At 46.0% G+C, this 21183-nt stretch overlaps 1 protein-coding gene across 23 annotated transcripts in view; it reads left to right on the top strand.

Annotated features, from left to right (window-relative positions):
• The window catches only part of JAKMIP3 (Janus kinase and microtubule interacting protein 3), a 55955-nt gene that overhangs the window by 18984 nt on the left and 15788 nt on the right, over positions 1–21183 (top strand). For 10 of the 23 annotated variants that reach the window (XM_027746310.2, XM_027746311.2, XM_027746299.2 and 7 more), the window contains exons 2-9: positions 6500–6656; positions 7378–7612; positions 8724–9221; positions 16263–16478; positions 17990–18109; positions 18535–18681; positions 19429–19560; positions 20032–20067. In XM_027746310.2, the coding sequence (XP_027602111.1) occupies positions 7478–7612; positions 8724–9221; positions 16263–16478; positions 17990–18109; positions 18535–18681; positions 19429–19560; positions 20032–20067 (1284 nt within the window). In that variant the 5' untranslated portion in view covers positions 6500–6656; positions 7378–7477. The remainder of the gene's footprint in view (positions 1–6499; positions 6657–7377; positions 7613–8723; positions 9222–16262; positions 16479–17989; positions 18110–18534; positions 18682–19428; positions 19561–20031; positions 20068–21183) is intronic. The other 13 variants (XM_039378936.1, XM_039378935.1, XM_039378939.1 and 10 more) reach the window with 4 other exon arrangements.

Below are 21183 nucleotides of genomic sequence, written 5' to 3'. Positions count from 1 at the left end.
CCTGGCACAGCCCTGCCTCAGTCACCCCCTGGACACAGGGCGTGGCTCGTGTCACACCAGTCTTTCTTGCTCCTCAGGGACATCTTTCCCATGTGCCTTCAGCCTTTTCTTTCCCAGCTGTTGCTCTGCCTCTCCTTTGGGAAACACGAGCTTTGGTCAGGGTTTCTGGTTCATCGTCTGGGAAGGCAGTTTGCTTTGGGATTTTATTCAGTCATCTTCCAGGGACTGTTGTTTTTTTTTTAAAGCATTTTTATAATGGATCTTTTCCTTGTAGTTGGAAATATGTACTTAACCAGTACCTGAAGGGGGCTTGCAAGAAGGCAGGGGAGGGACTTTCCACAAAGGCACAAAAATGGGACAAGGGGGAATGGCTTCCCACTCCCATAGGGCAGGGTTAGGTGGGATATTGAAGGAAATCTTCTCTGTAAGGGTGAGGAGGCCCTGGCCCAGGTTGCCCAGAGAAACCGTGGCTGCCCCATCCCATTTTAACAGCCTTTCTGTTCTGAACTCCTTTGCCATCTCTACTTTGGATCTGTCCCTTTACTTTCTCTGACAATGTTCCTGCCAGAAGCTGGACCAGGTGAAAGCAGCACATTGTGTCTCAGTTGTTCTAATGCAAAAGATCTCCCTGTCACCAGGATGTAACTAAAGCTCTCTTGGTCTTCCCCAGGGACCATTTTCCCAGCTGAGACCATGCTGCAGGGCTTAAGCCTGATTCCATGAGATTTTGGCCCTCCAGTCCCCCCACCCCCCCCCAGGACTGCCCTGGTCCAGCAGATGTTGGAGGGAGAGGAATGGTGTTAATCCCCGGCCCACCCCCCTCACAACTGACCTCCAGCGAGTCTGGTACTCTGAGCATACTCTTGCTTTCTTCCTAAATCAGTATTTATGTTTATTTATGTTCATTATTATGCTTATTTACATTTATGAGACAAGGGGCATGTTTGCTATTCAATAACTGGGCAGAGACCGGCTGACATTAGGGAGGGGAGTCACAGCAACTCTCAAGAAAAGGTTATTTCAATTAGGATATTTACTAATGAAAAATCAGGTTTGAAATAATATGATCCTCAGTTTTGGGGGCCAAAGGAGCAGCTTTCCACCGGAGCTTGATGGGCATCTGACCATTAGCAGCTGTTTGCATTTGGGAGATTAATTGACTTTCCATTCAAAATCTTGTCTGTTGCTGTGAACTGTAAGTTTTTATCTTGGTTTAGAGCTGGTCACACACCTCCTGAGACATAAAACACATTGTCAAATAGACAATTTTGTATAACCATGGCCAGCCTAAAGAGAGGTTCCTCCTCCCAACACAGTCCTGCCCAGTTCCTCACAGCTGAATCTGATGATGATGAGTCAGTCTGGAAATTAATCTTAATTCTCAAATCTAAACCACAATGTTTTTGTTGCCACTGTCGAGTCTGTTATTTTCAAGCTCATTTATAAATTGAATAAATCTGAGAACTGAAAATCTTTTATAAGAGTGTAGCAGTTAAATACTGCCTTTTCCACCCTCAAATCCAGCTGTGTTGCGTGTTGGTGCCGAAGAGGGTTGGAGAGGTAGCATTAAATAGTTATTTAGGGATGTTAATAACATGCTTAAAATGTTTCCATCAAGTGCTTTTGGATGGTGCGATGCCATCTGTGTTACAGTTGATTTAGTTAATTATACAGGCATGAATTCCTTGGGAAAAGAGATGGCATTGCTCTAACAGTTTGTTTGAGAGCAAGATAACAGAGTGACACAATATTAAACTGATGGAATTAGTCTGAAATATATTCCTTGCTAATAATCCTCCCCAAAGCACTGGAATTATGCTGAGCTGCTCCATTTTAACAGAGAATTTGGATAGGTGTGCTATTGCAGTGTTATTGCAATAACTCCAGTGGATTTTTGTACCTTAAATATTGGGGATTATCTGAGAAAAAAGAAAAATAAGCTTCCTACATACTCGACTCTGGTTTTAATTAATTATAGCTCTTTCTGGAAATTAGCCATAGGAGATGTAAAATTAAACAGGTGTCGTGCTTTAAAATGTACCTGCTGGGATTTAGCAGCAATTGTGTCTGACAGTACTGGAATTCACAGAATCTCCTGAGTTGAAAGGGACCCACAAGGACCATCCAGTCCAACTCCTTGCCCTGCCTATGACACCCCAACAATCCCACCCTGTCCCTGAGAGCATTGTCCAAACATTCCTTGACCTCTGGCAGCCTTGAGGCTGTGACCACTGCCCTGGGGGGCCTGTTCAGTGCCCAACCACCCTCTGGGGAAAGAACGTTTTCCTGAAATCCAGTGTAACCCTCCCCTAGCACAGCTCCAGCTCTTCCCTATAAACTATTAACTAGTCACATGCTTGACACCCAATTGTTATTTGCATAAAAACAAAAACCCCCAAACCAAACCAAACAAACAAACCCCACCAAACAAACAAACAAACTCCAAAAAAACCCAGAGGATGGGATTTAGACCCATGTGTGTGACCAAACAGGAAACTACAGACACAAGGTGTCTGCAGAGAGGAGTCTGCGTGAACTACAAATGTAGAGGTTGCAAAGGTCAGGGTTTTGCTAAGGGTTTGTAAACATGATCCACCCATCAATGAGTTAAAGCCAACAATGGTTGAAGGATTAATCTTTGAGGAAAAATTCAGGTCAGTCAGGATTTGACATGTGTCTGTTACAGCTGCTGCTGGAATTGATCTAATCCTCGGCAGAACTTTGGCTAGACTTCCATCTGCAGGGACTCAGTACTAGATATCAGGGTTTGGGGGGGAGAGGGGCATTGGTTTTGATTTAAAGCAGATATTATTTCATCAAGGATAGGTTTCAGAGCTTATTTCACACTGGGAAATGTTGGTTGGTTGGTTTTTTTTCCTTATGGAAATGGAGATTTGCTTTAAAGCAGCTGACTGATGGTAATGGATTACGTTACCTTTGCAGTGTGGGGAGCCTAAACCTTTCTCAGCAAAAGCATGGACAAGTCAGATATGGCTCTTTGGAATCTGGGTTAAGTTACCAACATTGATTGTATTTTTAAAAATAACCAGGATTTTATCAAACTAGTCTCAATTCAATCATTAAACAGCAGAAGCAAAAAATCCTCCTGGGATGTCCAGGGAAGGGAAAGGAGCTGGGGAAGGGTCTGGAGCACCAGGAGCAGCTGAGAGAGCGGGAGGGGCTCAGCCTGGAGAAAAGGAGGCTCAGGGGAGACCTTCTCACTCTCTGCAACTCCCTGACAGGAGGGGGGAGCCAGGGGGGTCAGACTCTGCTCCCAGGGAACAAGGGACAGGATGAGAGGAAATGGCCTCAAGCTGTGCCAGGGGAGGTTCAAGTTGGACATCAGGAGGAATTTCTTCCTGGAAAGAGTGGTCAGGCATTGGAAGGGGCTGCACAGGGAGCTGGTGGAGTCTCCATCCCTGGAGGTGTCCCAGGAAGGACTGGAGGTGGCACTCAGTGCTCTGGGCTGGGTGACAAGGTGGGGATTGGGCACAGGTTGGACTTGATGGGCTGGGAGTCCTTTTCCATCCTCGGTGATTCTGGGATTCTGTGATTCTCTGTATGCAGGAAATACACAGCATAACCCTGGGTACAGGACAATACAGGCCTTGGCAGTTGTTTCTTGATCTCAGCTACCAGTTTACTCTGTTTTCCATGTAATTTCCAACAGGTTTTCTTCTCGTGTTGCAGCTGAGCGAATGATACACTATTTGTGACAAATGTTTGTACAAAAAAACCCCAAGGTACAAATCCAGCACTGAATGTGATTGCATTGGCTTAGCATGAAATTCTGTTTCAGAGGAAAACTCATTTTCTTGCATTCAGATCTATAGGCTGCTGCAATCCTAAATGGAACATGGAGATTACTCGTAGGAGGAAGCGGGAACTCGCCCATAAACAATATTACATTTTCTTTCTATTATAATAGTTTGAGGTTCACCAGAGGCTCAACAAGGTTTGTCTAAACTAATTAATTAGAACAATTTGTCAGAAATAGAAAACATCAGTGCTCAGGGGCTGTGGCAGACCTTGGAAATGTGCAGTATTTGTAAGAACAGCATGTTGCTTAAGCTACGTTTTGTTTAAAATATTGGTACCCTGGGTAGGGATTTATTCATTTATTGTTAAGTGCAGTGAAACATTGATTTCAGAAACTACTACCTAGAAAACACATTTTCCAATTAGCCTTGATGTTTGAATTACAAGTCAGGAGGCAAAGGGAACTCTGAGCCCAGCTCAAGGCAGCTCTGATGCATTATTGATGCTGTTTTCAATATCAAACACACCAGGAAGAAGATGCATAATCTATTCTACCAGAATCAAAAATATGAGGACCTTTCTGTTTTATTAAGGTGATGTGTCTGATAGATGCCCCTTCTATGTAACTCATTGGAAAAATTGGGGAAAAATCCAAAGGCAGGTGACTTTTTCTAGGGGATGACTCCTCTACCCAGTGCTGTGGTGAGGAGTCCCAGCCAGCTGCTCTGTTCCCTGTAGGGACTGGGCTTGTTGAGTGTCTGGGCTCAGTTTTGGCCCCTTGGCCTCCTGGGCTCCCTGTGTGTCACCTGGAGCCAGCACAGAGCCTGAGCAACCAGGTTTGTGTTCCCTGATAAACGTCTCCTTGCTGCACACACGTATCAGCACAGTGATGGTGGCCCAGAAATGTTTTTGTGGCATGTTTTCCTCCCAGTATTTGGCAGAAATGTTGTTTCAAGCCCGGCATTTGTGCAGCAGTCTCAGATGGCTCTTCCACCCGGGGCCTCCCCGGCAGACACGGCTGCTCTGGGCCACAGGACCAGCAGTGCTGGAGTACAAACAGTGACTGTCGTGGTGCCCAACAATGACACTTGTCCCACTGCACACACAGAAGGTCCTGGGTGTCACTAGAAGCTGTCTGACTCTGTCCAGTCCAATTTTGCATTATTATCCCTGGCAGTAACAACCCTGTGTGCATTAAATGGACCAATGACTCCAGACCATGTAAACTACAGAATCCTGAGTTCTCTGGGGAAATCTCATTAAGGCTTCAGCATTCCAGTCTGGAAGATGTTTCCAGTGTTGGTTCCCGAGAGAATCTGTGGCTGCCCCATCCCTGGAAGTATCCAAGGCCAGGTTGGACGGGGCTTGGAGCAGCCTGGGATAGTGGAAAGTGTCCCTGCCCATGGCAGGGGGTGGGACTGGATGAGCTTTATGGTCCCTTCCCACCCAAACCAGTCTGGGATCCTCTGACTTTCTTGATAATATTTCAGTTCTTCTTTAAAGGTTTTGGGGACCTGCTTGGAGCAAACGGGGCTGTACAAACCTTTCTTCTTTGAAATAAGCCAACCCTTCTACATTTTGTCTTTCAGTAGAGAAGAATCAGGTTTAGGCAGCTGCTTGACATGAACTGTACCAAATCATACAATTAGGCCTTGGTAACATTTAAACAAAATTAAAAAGCTTAAAAACTGGAAGCGTGAGGACATGTGGTTCTACAAATCAACCTCAGACAGCATTCTCACCAAGTGAACTGTGCTCCACAGTATCAGTTCCTCAGTTTTATTCTCTGTAAGCAAGCAAGCAAAAATTCTCACAGCCTTTGTCTGTCAAAAGGAATCCTGATTGCAATTATTCTCACAAATCCCTATACCATTCAAATTGTGATTTGTCTGCCATTCAAGTGGAAGCAGTTAAAGCTCGTAGTGCACTGCTCGTTTCCTCAGGTTGTGAGATAACCTGGCTCACCACTGCTTCTGCCATTACAGGAGATCACTGAAGAAAAGAATTGTAAAGTGCACAAAGGCCTCACTCATCGCAGCAGGTAGAGCCCTGTGCCTGTGGCTATAGGCTGCCCCATTTTTATATCAATAAAGAAAGAGGGTTTAAAGCTCCATTGTAGATCACTGGTGCGTTGTGTCTGCTTGCACAAAGCAGCAAGAATATTAAATGCAAAGAACGTCTGCTCCTGTTACAGGTTTTTCAGGCAACATCTTTAAAATTTAATTTATTTCTATTTCTTTGCCCAACCAAACATGTTTCTTTTTATAGACACTTCTAGGCTACGAAGTCAACTATCAGCCTGAGAAGCAGCAGAACTGAGACTGTACCACTTTGATTTGGACAATTAGTATCAGAAATGTTATTTTATTCCTTTACTTGTTTCTCTTAAGTCTCAGCCTTCCCACTGTCCCTCTGACCCAGTACAGATATGTAGTAACTGCCTGTCCTACATGATTTTTCCAGTTCTCAGCGGCTTTGCCCTGTGCCTCCCAAACTCCACCCCCTCTCCCAGATGCTCTCAGGCTTCTCCCAGCTCTGTATCCCATTTATATATCCCTGGAGCAGCTGCCTTCCTTGGCTCTTTTCTCCTTAATAGATTCAGGATTTTGCTCTTAGAATTCAAATCAGAGTAGCGTTGTTGTTATTGTTATTGTTATTATTATTATTATTATTATTATTATTCTATTATTCCGTAGTTGCTATTTTACTATTATCATTGATTGTTATTTTCTCCTTACAGCTGCCCTGACCTGTGAAGCCCCTTCACTCGTGCTCCGACAGGGAACGGTGCTGCTCCATTGTGGTTTTGACCATGAGTCATGAGGAATAAACCAAAGCACTGAAGGTCATCGTCCAAGGAAATTGTTATCCACATTAACAAGATTAGAATAAAAAAGGTTGGAAACATTCTCCCAAATTTGAGCTTTTTCTATGGAATTTTGTAATATAACAATCCTGTGATTCCATGATTTTATGATTCTATGAAAATAGTTTTCCCGGGGGTTGCTGTCTCCAGGCCTTGACGGTGCCAGGGGATGGTGTGTGGACATCCCTCATGAACATTCCATATCCTTTGCACTGTGTGACTTCCAGTGCAGATGAAAGGATGAAACACACCCTGACAAGAGGATGTAGGGGTTGGGCTCTTCTCTCACAAGTGACAGGACAAGAGGAAATGGCATCAAGTTGCACCAGGGCAGGTTTAGGTTGGCTATTAGGGAAAATTCCATCACCAGAAGGTTTGTCCAGCCCTGGCACAGCTGCCCAGGGCTGTGGTGGAGTCCCCATCCCTGAAGGGATTTAAAAGCTGTGTGGATGTGGCACTTGGGGACACAGGTTAGGGTTAGGGTTATTATCCATGGTTAACCATAGGGTTATTATCCAAGGCTATTATCCATGGCCTTGGCAGAGCTGGGGCAGTGGTTGGACTCTAAGGGCTCAGAAGGCTTTTCCAGCCTGAACAAATCTGTGATTCCATACTGAATGCAGGGAGGAGCCCCTTCAGCTGGCTGCCCTGTCCCTCATGCATGTGGAAGTGCCTCGTGTGTGTGGTGGTGTCCCATCCCCGCCCACCCCTCTCTCTGGCGGTGCTGTGTGACTGTGCTCTCCCTTTTCCAGGCACAGGAAGATGTAGTGTTCCGGCGGGAGGCGCAGGAGCCGGAGCGAGTGCTGGGCCAGGGGCTCCAGGCGGGATTGCCCTCCCTGCCACGGCCTCACCATGTCCAAGAAGGGCTCCAGCAGCCGGGCCAGAGGGGACAAGCCGGACGCCTTGGCCGCCCTGCAGGCTGCCAATGAGGAGCTCAGGGCCAAGCTCACTGACATCCAGATAGAGCTCCAGCAGGAAAAGAGTAAGGTGTGCAGCTTCCCTTTCCTTCCCCCAGCAATCTCAGTGTAGTCTGTTATTTCTGACCACTCTCTGCCCCACTCATGGCTGCTTTATACATTTGCATCATCATGAGGCATTGTAGACTATGAATCCAACATATATATATATATATATATATGATATAAAAATAAAAGATCTGTTAATCCTTTTGATGCGAAGCAGCATTTGCAGTTTTAAGGCTGAGGACTCTCTTTTCCTTCTCTCTGTTCTCCCCCACCACTTCTGGTCATGGCTGCTTTAGAATTTATGTCATGGTTTTAAATTGAAACATCATCTGAGCCCTGTGTGCTCAGGTACAGTCAGTTATTTGCACTGAATAACTCATTGCTTAGAAAGCATCTAGTAAAATGCAGCTGCTTGGGGTTTCACGGGAGCTTTGTGTGTCTTCCCTGTGCACATGTGCTCTGTGCAGGTTGGGTCTCTGTGCCTGACAAGCCAAAATGGTGATTTGGCATCTGATTTCTCATGTATTCCATTGGTGATGTGGTGTGAGAGCTTCTGCAGACTAAAGTAAGGACTCAGCCTTACTCACAAGATACTGCCTGGTTCCTAGATGTGTATTATCTCACACGTTAATCTGTTTGTAGCACCTGGTATACCCATGTCAGCCCAGTTTCTGAGCATACACTTCCTCCAGTGTTTGGATGTGGGTGGTTTGGTCACGTGGGTTCTCTCCTTCTTGCATAAATTTGTGCTAATTATTTATATTGTGTACCACATGCTTTCTAGAGCACTAAATTGGGTGAACTAAAGAGTCCATAAGATTGCAAGGGATAATTTTTTAATACTGAAGATAGAATAAGATGCTAAAATCTGCATTGATACCTGGGGTCTCAGCCTCAGTATCAATAATTTGCAAAATGATAATTATATATTTTTGTTTCTTTTTCTAAATATGCAGATATTTCTGTTTATGCTGGTATCCAGTGAAAGGGCTTTGCTATGAATCTGTAGACACAGACATACAGCATTGAACTCTGACATTGTAAAGTGACCTGTATAATTTTTAAATAATATAATGGTTTGTACTAATCATTTTTTTGATTGACAGTAGAGTACTTTCTGCTTTTCCTTGTAGGTCAGCAAGTTGGAAAGAGAGAAAAACCAGGAAGTGAAGCAGATCAAGGAGCACGAACAGCACAAAAGCACCGTGGTGGTCACAGAGCTCAAAGTCAAACTGCATGAGGACAAAATGAAGGAGCTCCAAGCTGTTCGAGAAGCACTTCTGAGACAGCACGAAGCTGAACTGCTCAGAGTAATAAAAATTAAGGACAATGAAATCCAGAGACTGCAGACCCTGCTCAACGCCGTGCGCGATGGGGGTCCCGACAAGGTGAAAACGGTGCTGCTCTCGGAGGCCAAGGAGGAGGCCAAGAGGGGCTTTGAGGTGGAGAAAATCAAAATGCAGCAGGAGATTTCTGAGCTGAAGGGGGCTAAGAAACAAGTGGAGGAGGCTCTAACCATGGTCATCCAAGCTGACAAAATCAAAGCAGCGGAGATCAGGAGTGTGTATCACCTGCACCAGGAGGAAATCACCAGGATCAAGAGGGAGTGCGAGAGAGAGATTCGTAGACTGGTACGTGTTGCTCTTTTCATCTGTGGTTCAACTTATGTTATTGATAGTCAGGAAATGATCAGTGCTGGACTCAGCTGAGGGGATAAGGATGGGTGTTGAAAATTTGGAACTTGCTTCAAACCTGTTTTACATTTACTAGTAGAAATGTTGAACTGTTTTTTAAAACTATCAGGATGTTTCGTAAGGAACCTCTCTATCTATGTCAGTGCTTGTTAATGTTGTTCACATTTCAGCCATCAGGAAGAGCTCTCAGATTTCTGACTGCTTAGGGGAATGCTACAGAAGAGTTATGTTTCTGGGTCTAGGCCTTTATTTCCTAACCAAGTGTTGCTTGGTCCCTCCCTTTCCCTGCCTTTGCTAGTTCCCGTGAACATCCCATAATGAGCCCTACAGAAACCCAAAATGCTCTTCTTCTGCGTCCCTGAGTCCTACATACCCAGCAAGGCATTCAGGGGGAATTCCTCTCCATACCCACCTTGGTGGCTTTCCCCTGGACAGGGGCTGGTTCTCCTGCCTGACTCCACAGGCTCCTGATCCCAGCAGGTCCCTGGGATCCTCATCTTCCCTGCTCCCCTGATCCTCACAGGTCCTTTGTGTGGGGCTGCTCAGCCTGCACTCACCTAATCCAGCTTTGGAGCCTCGGGTGCAACAACTCCTGTCTCAAAGGCAAGAGCTTCACTCTTGTGTTTTGTGCTCCTCCAGCATGTTTGGAAACTGGCTGGGGAGATTGAAATGGATCATGGTCCTTGGAAAAGGGAGGAGCTTCCTGCAGGAGGGAGCTCCCTCACAGGGAGCCTGTGCATGAGAGCCAGGCAGGCCACCAGCACCTCCTGGGGTTCAGGGTGGTTTATTCTCCACTGCTGTCTCAGACTCTTGCCTTGGGATTCCCATCTTGTGAGTGCACAGGGAGTGTATCCCTGAACTGCCTCTGCCTTTCCCAAGGACCTGGGAAGACAGCCATGCTCCCATCGTGTGTATTTTGGGTCTTGTCTCAGTATTTCTGTGATGTCACCATCGTTCTGTGTTTGCCACACAGTGTCCTGGTGCAAACTCATCCATGTTTCTCCTAAGCCATTGATCCTAGGCTATTATCCAAATCCTAAAAAACAATTAATAATGCTCAAACAGCTTGCAGCCTGGCCCCAAATCAAAGCCTGTCAGTGTGGCCTTGCTGCAGGGACCACCTGGAAGAACCTCCTACCCATCCCAGGGCTGGAACAGCGTCACCCGTGTCCTGATGACCCAAAGAGCCTGGCAGGGACTGACACACCACTAGTAGAGTGTTTCCTACCTTTATTTAGCCACCACGTCTCTCAGACTTTAGGTTGTTAAGTTTTTTTCATAGATTATTTTATTTTTATGAAGAGAGGATGTTAAAATAATTTGTAACCAACTGATCTGTTGATGCTGTTCAAATATCCTGCAGAGTAAGTCCCTTCCTCTAACCATTCATCGCTGGTGCATTTATTTCATACATCCCAGTGAAGGGGTGGCTAATGGACATCCTAAATAAACTTGCTGCATCACATGGAAAGTCCCCACTAATGGCCCTTAATGGAGAAGCTGTTAAATAAATATGGTCTTAGTTATAAGGAATAGAGTGGTTTGGTGGTATGTTTTCTAAATTGCCTTTGAAAATCAAACTTTTTTTTTAATTCCTGCTAGAAAGAATGAGATTAGTTAAACTGCACTAATGAAATTACCTGATACCATGGTTTCACCAAACCCTGAGTGCTTCCTGGATGGCTTCAAGTACTCTCAGCTCCATTGACTCAACCAGAAATAATTTCAGTGTGGACTGGTGGCTCCTGGCACCTTGCAGGGAGGGCCCTGATGTTTGGGGGAAAGGCTGGTGCTGCCTCATGCGATAAAAGCTCTCTGTGAAAATGAAGCAATTCCCAAAATACTTCAACTATCACTGGAAACCAGTGTTTCCTTTCTTTTCAGAGAGGACCCAGCCATAAAGTGCAGTCCTTGAGCCTTAGTGGGATTGCGGTGAGGCAGAGACACACAGGGGAGCTGAAGCTGAGCAGGTCCATCCATCCCACAGAGCTCTGGAATCACACCTGCATCCCATGCCACTTGCAGCTGAGGGGCCAGCCCTGAGCTGCCCAAGGATTCAGCTCAGGGTTTAAAAGCATCATGGTTTGTGTACAATGCATTATTTAGTTGTTTTAATCAAGGAGGGAGTAGCCTTTGGGCGAATTTTAATTTCATGCCTAGGAAAAGAGTTATTTTTTAGTTTAGTCAGAGTAGAGAAAAACGAGTTGTGCTCGTCTGGGTTTGGCTTTGCAATGGTGTGAAGCCCTTTAGCACAAGGTTGTTTTTGAAGTGATTGATGTCTGATATGTTCAGTTCTTCATTTCCAAGTCATAGAATCACAGAATATTTAAGCTGGAAAAGACCTCCAAGATCACTGAGTCCAACCTGTGACCAATCAAAAAGACCTTCTTGCTCTCTGCAACTCCCTGACAGGAGAGGGGAGCCAGGTGAGGGTTGGGTTCTGCTCCCAGGGAACAAGGGACAGGACAAGAAGAAACGGCCTCAAGCTGTGCCAGAGATGGTTCAGGTTGGACATCAGGAGGAATTTCCTCCTGGAAAAGGTGTTCAGGCATTGGAAGGGGCTGCCCAGGGAAGTGGTGGAGTCCCCGTCCCTGGAGGTGTCCAAGGAAGGACTGGAGGTGGCACTCAGTGCTCTGGGCTGGATGACAAGGTGGGGATTGGGCACAGGGTGGACTCGATGGTCTGGGAGGGCTTTTCCAGCCCAAATGATTCTGTGATTCTGAGTATTTACCAAATAAAAATCCCAGCTCTTTACTGTAGTTATTTTCAGGTTCAGGGTGACTGTTACTCATGGATCCAATGGCTTTGGACCAGTCCCATGTGGGAGGGCTGAGCATCTTTCAGCACTGTGGACAGCACAGGAAAGGGAATAATATATTTCTCCAAAATGTGTGTTCAGGCTGTTCTGGGCTCGTGTTGTGTGTTTGCACATATGGCTCGTGCTGTTTGTGTCTGTACAGTCTGAGCGTGAGGCTCCCCGGAGACGTTCAACTAACCCAGTTGAGCTGTCCCTGGCTCAGAACGTTCAGCAATGGTGCTGCAAGAGATGAAATTCCCTTGCAGATGGTAACGAGGACGTGTGGAACAGCCTCCTTTCGAGAGAATTTCTAATTTTAGTAAACCAGTTTTAAATTTCAATTTGTGCATTTTAAACCAGCCTAAAATACTACGTGGATGTATTTAATTACATTTGTATGCTCAGGAGCACTCCCTGAGTTAGTGTGTGCACCGCCAGGGGAGGCAGCTTTCAGTCAAGAGGGTTCCCTGTGATCAGTTGGCCTCGAAGTTTGCTTGATGGGAACCAAAATTCAATGTGGTGGAAAGCATTTAAATTTAAATTAGCTGTAGATTGGTCAGGAAGGAGAAGTTCTGCACAGCCATGGCCACTGCAGCCTCCTTCCTCCTGGCTCCTTTACCAGGGTACTGAGAAATCAGAAAAACTGAGTGAATTAGATTTATTAGAGGCTGAGTAGTGATTATTTTCAATTTAGATAAACTTTAGCTGATGATGACTACAAAAAGCTTTAATAACTTTCTCCATTACCTCTGTAAGACCACTGTTCATTGAGATCTTCACGGGTTCCTCATGGCAGTACCATCTCATAGCCAAAGAGAAGATGGAGGTTTTCTGCACCATTCTGAAACTCTGTGTTCTCAGACAGAGACCCTGAGCTCCCTGTCAGACAGTGATAAATTAGTGAAGATGTCTGATTTAAAGGGTGGGATCAGAGGAAAGGGTAGGAAGCTGACTTTTTAAATATTAATTTTATCAGTGATTGATTTAGTCTTTATCTTCTCCTTTTGATTCCCTCATGTGGTGAGAAATCCCCATATTTGGTATTATAAAGGTGGCTCAGCACTCACCTACACTGCAGGTGCACACAGCATTCAAGGGGAGTCATTCATTCTGCCAACTGGGCATTTTTTAGTCATTTGTGATTTGACCCTCGTTTCCAACAGTATTTTTTCCGACTAAAACCCGGACTGGAGGATTTTGTTGTATATTAAAAGCCAGACAACATTTCTCCTACACTTAACAAGGTCAATGAACCTCCTAGTTCTGAGTCATTCCTTTGGTGTCTCACAGGCCAGAGTTTAAAAAACATTTTTCTCTGTGATCCTCCTCTCTTCTGAGCTGTAGCTGTGGTGCTGTGCCACAACACACCTGGCACAGGGCTTGGACTGGGGCCTCTGGAAGAGCTTGGAAGCTGCTGGCACTGGACATGGGGTTTCTGCCTCCAGAGGGTCTGGGACACCCCACACTTCATTCATGGCAGTGACCAGTGGCACTGGATGGTTCCACTGGGGGTTGGACGAAGATGAGCTTTTGGGTCCCTCTAAACCCAAGCCAAGATTCTGAGTGAGTCTGGCTGCTGCTGGGTGACAGGTCCCACCACGAGGCGGTGGGGGTTATCTCTAGGGAGGGAAGGTGGACGAGCAGGGCGTGTGTCCCCTGTGCCTGAATGCCCTCTCTCAGGGGTGTCACCCCCAAGAGCCACCCATCTCCTCTCACCTGGGCACCTCATCACCCAGCCACCAGTCCCATCTGGGGACCAGGCTGGGGACAGGTCTCCTCATGTGTCCTAGCTGCCAGCTCTGACACTGGGAATTGTGTCTGTCATGGAGCAGCTCCAGCTGGACAGGGATTCCCCTCTGCGAGTGCCCCCTGCCCGGTGGGACTGGCTTTGATCCCAGGCACTGGGAGCTTCAAAGGCCATTTCTGACAGCATCTGTCAGTTTGCAAAGGCCCCAGGAACATTGCAGGGAGAAATTCCCCAAGCAGGAACTACACATTGGGTTTGAATCAGGATAGAAATGATACGTTTGAAAGAGCCACGGCCTAAAGCCATCCGAGGGTCGGGCTGTGCCTGGTGTGCGCTGGGGAGCACGAGGAGGGAACAGCAGATTTCACCTTGCAGGGGCTGTATTTGTGTAATTGGCATCAGCTGTGCTCACGGCTGGGTATGAATTAGCATAGAGCATAAATATTCATCCCAGCCTCTGGAATAAAGTGGGAATATCTGCAGCGCAGGGTGTCTCGCAGGTGGTTGGATGCTCCTGCATGCTGACGCCCCTTCCCAAGCCCTTCCCAAGCCCTTCCCAAGCACCCAAGCCATCAGGCAGGGGTGGGAGCAGGGAGAGGAGCCCCAGAGTGTCCCCGGTCCAGCACCAGCGCAGAATGAGGCCGGGCTGGGCGCCCACCCCGGGCAACCGACACCAATTCCAGTGAGTTCCGAGGGGTCTCTTGTCTGTACATGTCCTTAATTTTATTAATGACTGGATGCCGTTTTCCAGGGAAATGCTTCCTTCCATTTGTGCTGTTTCTGCAACATTTGTGTTTAGTAACGGGCTGCAAACACCAAACTGTTGTGAATGTTTCACATATGGGAATTTAATGATATGAAGGAAAATGGGAATGCTGATGTTTCCTTGTGGTTTGTGATTTTGTTTAGGGTTTGCTTTTTTTTTTTCCTGGACAACAAACCATTAGTGAAATGCTGTGAAATGTTTTGTGTTTTCTCCAGTTTCTTTGTTCCTCCCGATTTCATGTGTTGCCTTTGTTGTAACGTGTCTTTGTTTTCATATAAATAGGGATCAACTAGCCAGTATTCTGCTTATTTCGGCAAATAATCATTTGATGATGTGTTCCCTTGTCATCTGTACATCTGTTTAGATTTCTCCCTGATTAGGCATTTAGCAGAAGGACCTCAGGTGCTCAGGAGACATCTCTTTGTTTCATTCAAAGTTAGCAGGCACTACCTTCATGGACATTGTTGAAAGTCTGTGATACCCGAAATACATTTCCTCAGCTCCACTTGACTCTCCTGATACCTGTGTGACCTGCCAGCACCTGCTTTTCTCTTGGCTGGGCCATATTGGTATCCAAAAAGTCCTTGGAGTGACTATTGATCCCCAATGTAATTTTTTTCCAAGTTTACAGACAAAGCAGAGATAAAAGTATTAACACAATTCTCACAAGGCAAAATGTGCTTATTTCAAACAGGCCAGGTTTAAAAGGGGATTATTTAAATTAAATGTCTAAAGTCTCAAAAACTGATGCTAAAAATCTTGTGTTTATGGTGTCTGAAACCAGCTCACAGACACCTGAGGGGATGGATGTGATTTCTTTCTTTCCAAAGAATCAGTGTCTGTACCACATGTAGTGTGTGAGCATAATTAATGCTTTACATCCATGTTTAATGTTATGTCTGTGATCCAGCTGGGAAGAGCCACAGATCCTGCTGCAGTGGGTGCAGCAGCACAGGCACCCAAGGCAATTTGGGCTGGGATTAGGGATTTTCCATAATTAGACAGGGCCCAACCACCCTTCACAAGGGTTGTATCCTGGCTGATCCCATGGGATGTGCACAGCCCCTCAGCACAGGCAAACAGGGAAAAAGAGAATTAGAGGTCACTGGACATTTGTCATTTAAGCACTTAATGATTTTGCATGTTTATTATGTATAAGCAAAACCTCTCATAAGAAGGGAATGATTAAATGGCTCACATGAGAGACTTCTGGGGAAAAAATTTTAAAAATTACATTTCTTCTATATTTTGCAAATAAAAGGATATTCACATTTTAGTATTTTTCTTTTAAAATTATGAATTCAAAATTTCCAAAGGTGATGCCCAAGAAAAATGCTGCAAAATCATTAAAATGTTCGAATGAGCCAATCAAACTGTGATGTGAATGTTAAGTTTTAATTTTTTTTTTAAGGTATCCTGAAATGGTGATAAGAGCATGGGGTATTTCTGAATCACTTTAATGACAAAATTCCTGCCGAAAAAGAGATTTCCCTCTGGGTTGTCCCAGCAGAAGGGAGGTGTTCCTGAAGTGATCGAGCCTGATGTTCACTGTCCAGTGTCCATGTTCTGGCTCCCGGGAGCGGTGCTGTGTTTCCGTGGGCAGGGGTTCTCCGGGATGCTGTTGTCGAGCCGCTGCTCCTGTGTGATTGTGTTCTGTTCTCCTTGTAGATGGAGGAGATTAAGTTTAAGGACAGAGCAGTCTTCGTGCTGGAGAGAGAGTTAGGGGTGCGAGCCGGGCATGCTCAGAGACTGCAGCTCCAAAAGGAGGCTTTAGATGAACAACTCTCCCAGCTCAAAGAGTCTGACCGGCATCTGAGCAGCCCCAAGCGGGAACTTCCTTATGCAAGTGGTGCAGGAGACGCTTCAGATCATTCGGGAAGCCCCGTAAGCACTTTCACGTGGTTTCACCTAAACAGAGACCAAAGGGCACCAAGTGACAGAATCTTGATGAGTGCTCCCTGGAGCAAGAGCTTTCCCAATGGCCATGCCGGGGAGCCTGAGGCACCCGCTCCGTGCTCCTGCTTTATCCAAACCATTGATTTCAAATCAAACCCTGTCATGGGAGAGCCTTTGCTTTCTGTCGCTTTGTTTCCCGGTCGGTTTGGTTTGGTTGTGTCAGCAGGGGGAAATTTCTCTGTTCTTTCTCTCCTTCTCCTCACTGTACCATGCTCAGCCACCCGCCTTAGTCTGACAGTTTGACACGATTCTGCCAACAAACGATGCAAATGCATTTCTCACCAAGTGATGTATGTGTGCAGCTCTGGAACTGCGAGCACGGGGCTCGGGGGGCAGATGGACGAGGCCAGTTATAGAGGGAATGGGGTGGTGAGAGCATGGAACCCCCACAGCCCCCTGGGATACCTGCCAAGTGCTCTCGCTGTCAGTGGGCCACAAAGTGAATCAAAGACTTCCTAACCTTCTCCTTCCTATTTATTTTCTGCAATATCCAAAACATTCAGTTTTAGTCACCCTTCCACAATGCCTTTTTCAATGTAACTCTGGCCCCCTTCCGCTTTGGCCTTCCTTTGCTCAGACAAACCCCTCAAGTAACTGACCTCGTACCTCTGACATGTGCAGGTTGTCCTCATTGCTGATCCTCATCAAGATTTCTTTTGCAAGAGCCTTGATTTTCTCAGTACAAGTGTAAAATTTATACATGAGCAAACCTATCTATTTCATTCTTTGGCCCAAGCCTCTCCTGCACCTGTTGAATGAGGAACCCTAGACCTCCCAAAAAGTGCCACCGGCACTGTGGGCGCTAATTTGCCTCTTTGAGTTGTATTCAACTTCTGCCAAAGACCAGAACAAGTCCTAGAGAAGGGGAAAGGTCTGTCACATTTGTCAACAGCTGTAACTTCTCTGAATGAGAACACATCTATCTATATCTCTATTCCTTTCTGATTTAATTTAAGCATTTTCACTCAAGTAAAGTGACAAGTGACCCTTTAGGACCCCATAAAGGTCACAGCTTTGTGGAAGAAGAGCTTTTGCAATGGCACAATTTCATGAATTTTCCCCATTTGTACTTCAGTAATTTTAATATCATTTTCTTATGGCCAAGACCTCAGTGAGCAATGTGTCTGAAGCTCTCAGTTCAACAGTGGCATCATTGGAACATGGCCTTCAGTTGGATATTTTCTGTTTCCAAGTTTACCATTTGTGACTTTGCATACGCATATACATATACATACTTCTGCATTTGCATTCTTTGTTACATTTCCACTCCTGACTTTCCGTTGGTCTCATCCTGCAGCTTTCCATTGTCACTTGGGTTCCACTCTGCCCGATAATGTTTTGAGATGTTTGGATATGGGATAAGAAAAAGTTTGAGCTTTGAAAACGTGCTCTGGCGTGTACACTTATGAACAGTTATTTGCAGTTGATCTTTGTTTTAGGAACAGCAGTTGGATGAAAAGGATGCCCGGCGCTTCCAACTGAAAATCGCGGAGCTGAGCGGCATCATCAGGAAGCTGGAGGACAGGAACGCCCTGCTGTCAGAGGAGAGGAACGAGCTGGTGAGGGCAGCAGGGATGGGGACTGGGGGACGTGCTGCCGGGGCCATGCCTTGTCCCAGAAATACCGGGATATTTCTCCTGTGCTGTTTGAAAATCCTGGCTGCGCCTCCTTAGCTCTCTGTTCGGTGCTGTGCCATGTCACACTCCTCTTGGCTTGTATGACAACGAATTTTTGAGGTGGCATTAGCTGGAATTATTTTTATTTCCTTTTAAAAATAAATGCATGCCCCATATGGAACCTTTGTTTCACAGATCGAATATCTCATGAAGGAGGAATGATCTCTTCCCATAGGAAAGCACCAAGAGTTTTTAATCAATTATGCTTTTCACGAGGAGGAAATACTGCTAGTGGGATTGTTAAAGAAAATTATTAATATATTCACTGAAAAAGCTCCAGAGGTGTTAACTCTCTCTTTATCTTGCAGTTAAAACGTCTCAGAGAAGCAGAAAGTCAGTATAAGCCCATTCTGGACAAGAACAAACGCCTTAGTAGGAAGAATGAGGAGTTGTCACATGCCTTACGTCGAATGGAAAATAAATTGAAATTCGTGACACAAGAAAATATCGCGATGGTGAGAGTCTGTGTGCTCCTGGGAGAACAGGGGGGCTGGAACTGATGAGGCTGAGGGGGTCAGGCATCATCCCAAACCTTCTGGTTCCATAGGAAACTGTCCCCACTCCAGCACTTGCTGAGATGTGCTGTACTGTGGAGTGGTTTGTGCCTTGGACATGTTTGGTTTTACATAAACATGTAAAATGTAAAAAACCACAAGACATAGGATATACTTTAGCCTCGAAGACAAATAGCTCTGAAGGAAAGGAATGGTGTGAGCTTTGCACATGTTGATTGGGTGACTGCTCCCTTGGGGGCTGCTCAGCCTCCACATGGGCACAGATCTCCCCATTTCATGCCCCATCCCTGGAAGTGTTTCAGGCCAGGTTGGACAGGGCTTAGAGCAACCTGATCTAGTGGAAGGTGTCCTGTCTGTGGCAGGGGGTAGGACTGGACTGTCTTTAAAGTCCCTTCCAATGCAAATCAGTCAGGGATTCTATGATTCAGCTTTGACTTTCCTGCCAGAATCACCTAGTAATGCCTGGGAAATCTGCACTTGTGACTCTGCCCTTTTTTCCAATCAGAGGAGCAGGACCAGCCAGCACATTTGCAACCTGGATGTGAGACTCAACAAAAGGAGAGCAGGAGAGCTGCCAGAACAGCCATTAGAGACATGCACCACTCACTGTACAGGGAAGGGTTAGACAAGTCCTTTGGCAAAGCCTCCTGATCATTTCCTCATCTGCCCTGTGGTTTTTGGTTTTAGAGGCAAAGAACTGGAGCAATAAGGAGACCAAGCTCCTTAAATGACCTTGACCACAGCCAGGAAGAAAGAGAAGTTGATTTCCTGAGACTACAAGTTGTTGAGCAGCAAAACATCATTGATGAACTCTCCAAGGTAAGATGGAACAGTGCTGCTCTCACAGGAGAGTGACCAAGGGTAGGGCAGAGGAAGCCTAAGCAAGGGGTACTCAGGGTCCTGGGAGCCCACAGGCACAGCAGTGGAACCTGGCAGGCATTTCTGTGCTTAGTGGTAATAAAAGTAATTGATCTGTGGTGCGATGTTTGGAAAAACCCTTTCCATCTGCATTGCACTGGCAGGACAGAACCATGTCTGGTGGCCAGATCCAGCACCTGTGAGAGAAAGTGTCTGAGCTCCTTCAGCTGGAGACATCGCTGGGGCTAAAGATTCCTGTGTACAGAGGGTGGTCTGCAATGCTGGATTAGAGGGTTTGCTTCTTTGTTAATACATTCTCAGTCTCTGGAAACAGAAAGCACCAAAATACTAATACTCCTCCAGAAAATAATTTTCTTTCCTTTCTTTTTAAGCCTGTCCACTTACTGACATTATTTCATTCTTTTTTATCAGACCCTGGAGACTGCTGGCTATGTGAAGAGTGTTATGGTAAGAATGGCATTAACTTCCTCCCCATGTTTGTACACTTTAAATTGCTGTCTGTGGAAAGGAGGCAGAGTATAACAATATTTGTTCTCCTTCCCATTTCTGTTCAGCAGTGAGCTGGCACACTGTTTTCTCAATGTAGATGTTGTATCAACAGTTGTTCACCAGAGAAAAACACACTGGTAGTGAAGAGGAAAGCTTTAATCCCACCACCTGCCCCAGTGGCCAAGAGCCATGTCCAGGACAGCTCTGCCACATGAAAATTGCATTTTTTAACTCAGGTTACCCCTGGCTTTGTGTCACCCACACTGGCCTGTGCTCAGCCCCTGCCCTTGCCCGAGTCATCCCTGTTATGACCAGCAGGGACTTTGTGGAGTTAAGCACTAATAGGTATTGATGGGATGTCCTGTTCCCCATTGCCAAGCAATGAGTGTTCGATTGTCCTCTGCCACTGCTGCTGACAGTGGGATTTGCCATCGGGCTCATGGCAGTGGCACATTGTCAGTGTCCCACAATGTCATCACATCCTTCTACCAGCTGGTTAAAATGAAAGATCTAAGGGTTTTCCCTTTAGAACTTCCCCTCTACAATTCTGGGCTTTGCCTGGATTTGCAGTCTAGAACAGAGACTTTTTTCTCAGTGTTGTAAAAAGTCGACCTGACTCCACAAAGAGGAAGGAGTTCTTCCCAGTGAGGGTGGTGAGGCCGTGACACAGGTTGCCCAGAAGAGCTGTGGCTGCCCCATCCCTGGAAGTGTCCAAGGCCAGGTTGGACAGGACTTGGAGCAACCTGGGCTAGTGGAAGGTGTCCCTGCCCATGGCAGGGGGTGGAAGAAGGTGATATTTAGGGTCCCTTCCAACCCAAACCAGTCTGGGATTTGATGATTCCATGATTTCCTCTGATTGGAAAAAAATGCTGGCAGCAGTAAGTGCTCAAACCTTTTCCCAGGGTCACTAGGAACCTGCAGATCCTTAGAGACAGAGCTGACTCTGAAAGTGCTGAGTTCAAACAGCCCCTGAATTTTGTGCAGTGGGGCTACCGTGTGTGTGTACCTTCCAGAGGCACCAATAGCCACCAGAGCCAAGAGCAGGACCAGTCTCTGCTTCTCTTTCTTGGCAGA

This window comes from Pipra filicauda, unplaced genomic scaffold (assembly GCF_003945595.2).
Source record: "Pipra filicauda isolate LSUMZ 115617 unplaced genomic scaffold, ASM394559v2 scaffold150_size2825430_pilon, whole genome shotgun sequence".
Taxonomy (NCBI): domain Eukaryota; kingdom Metazoa; phylum Chordata; class Aves; order Passeriformes; family Pipridae; genus Pipra; species Pipra filicauda.
This window is presented reverse-complemented; position numbering and strand designations above follow the sequence as displayed.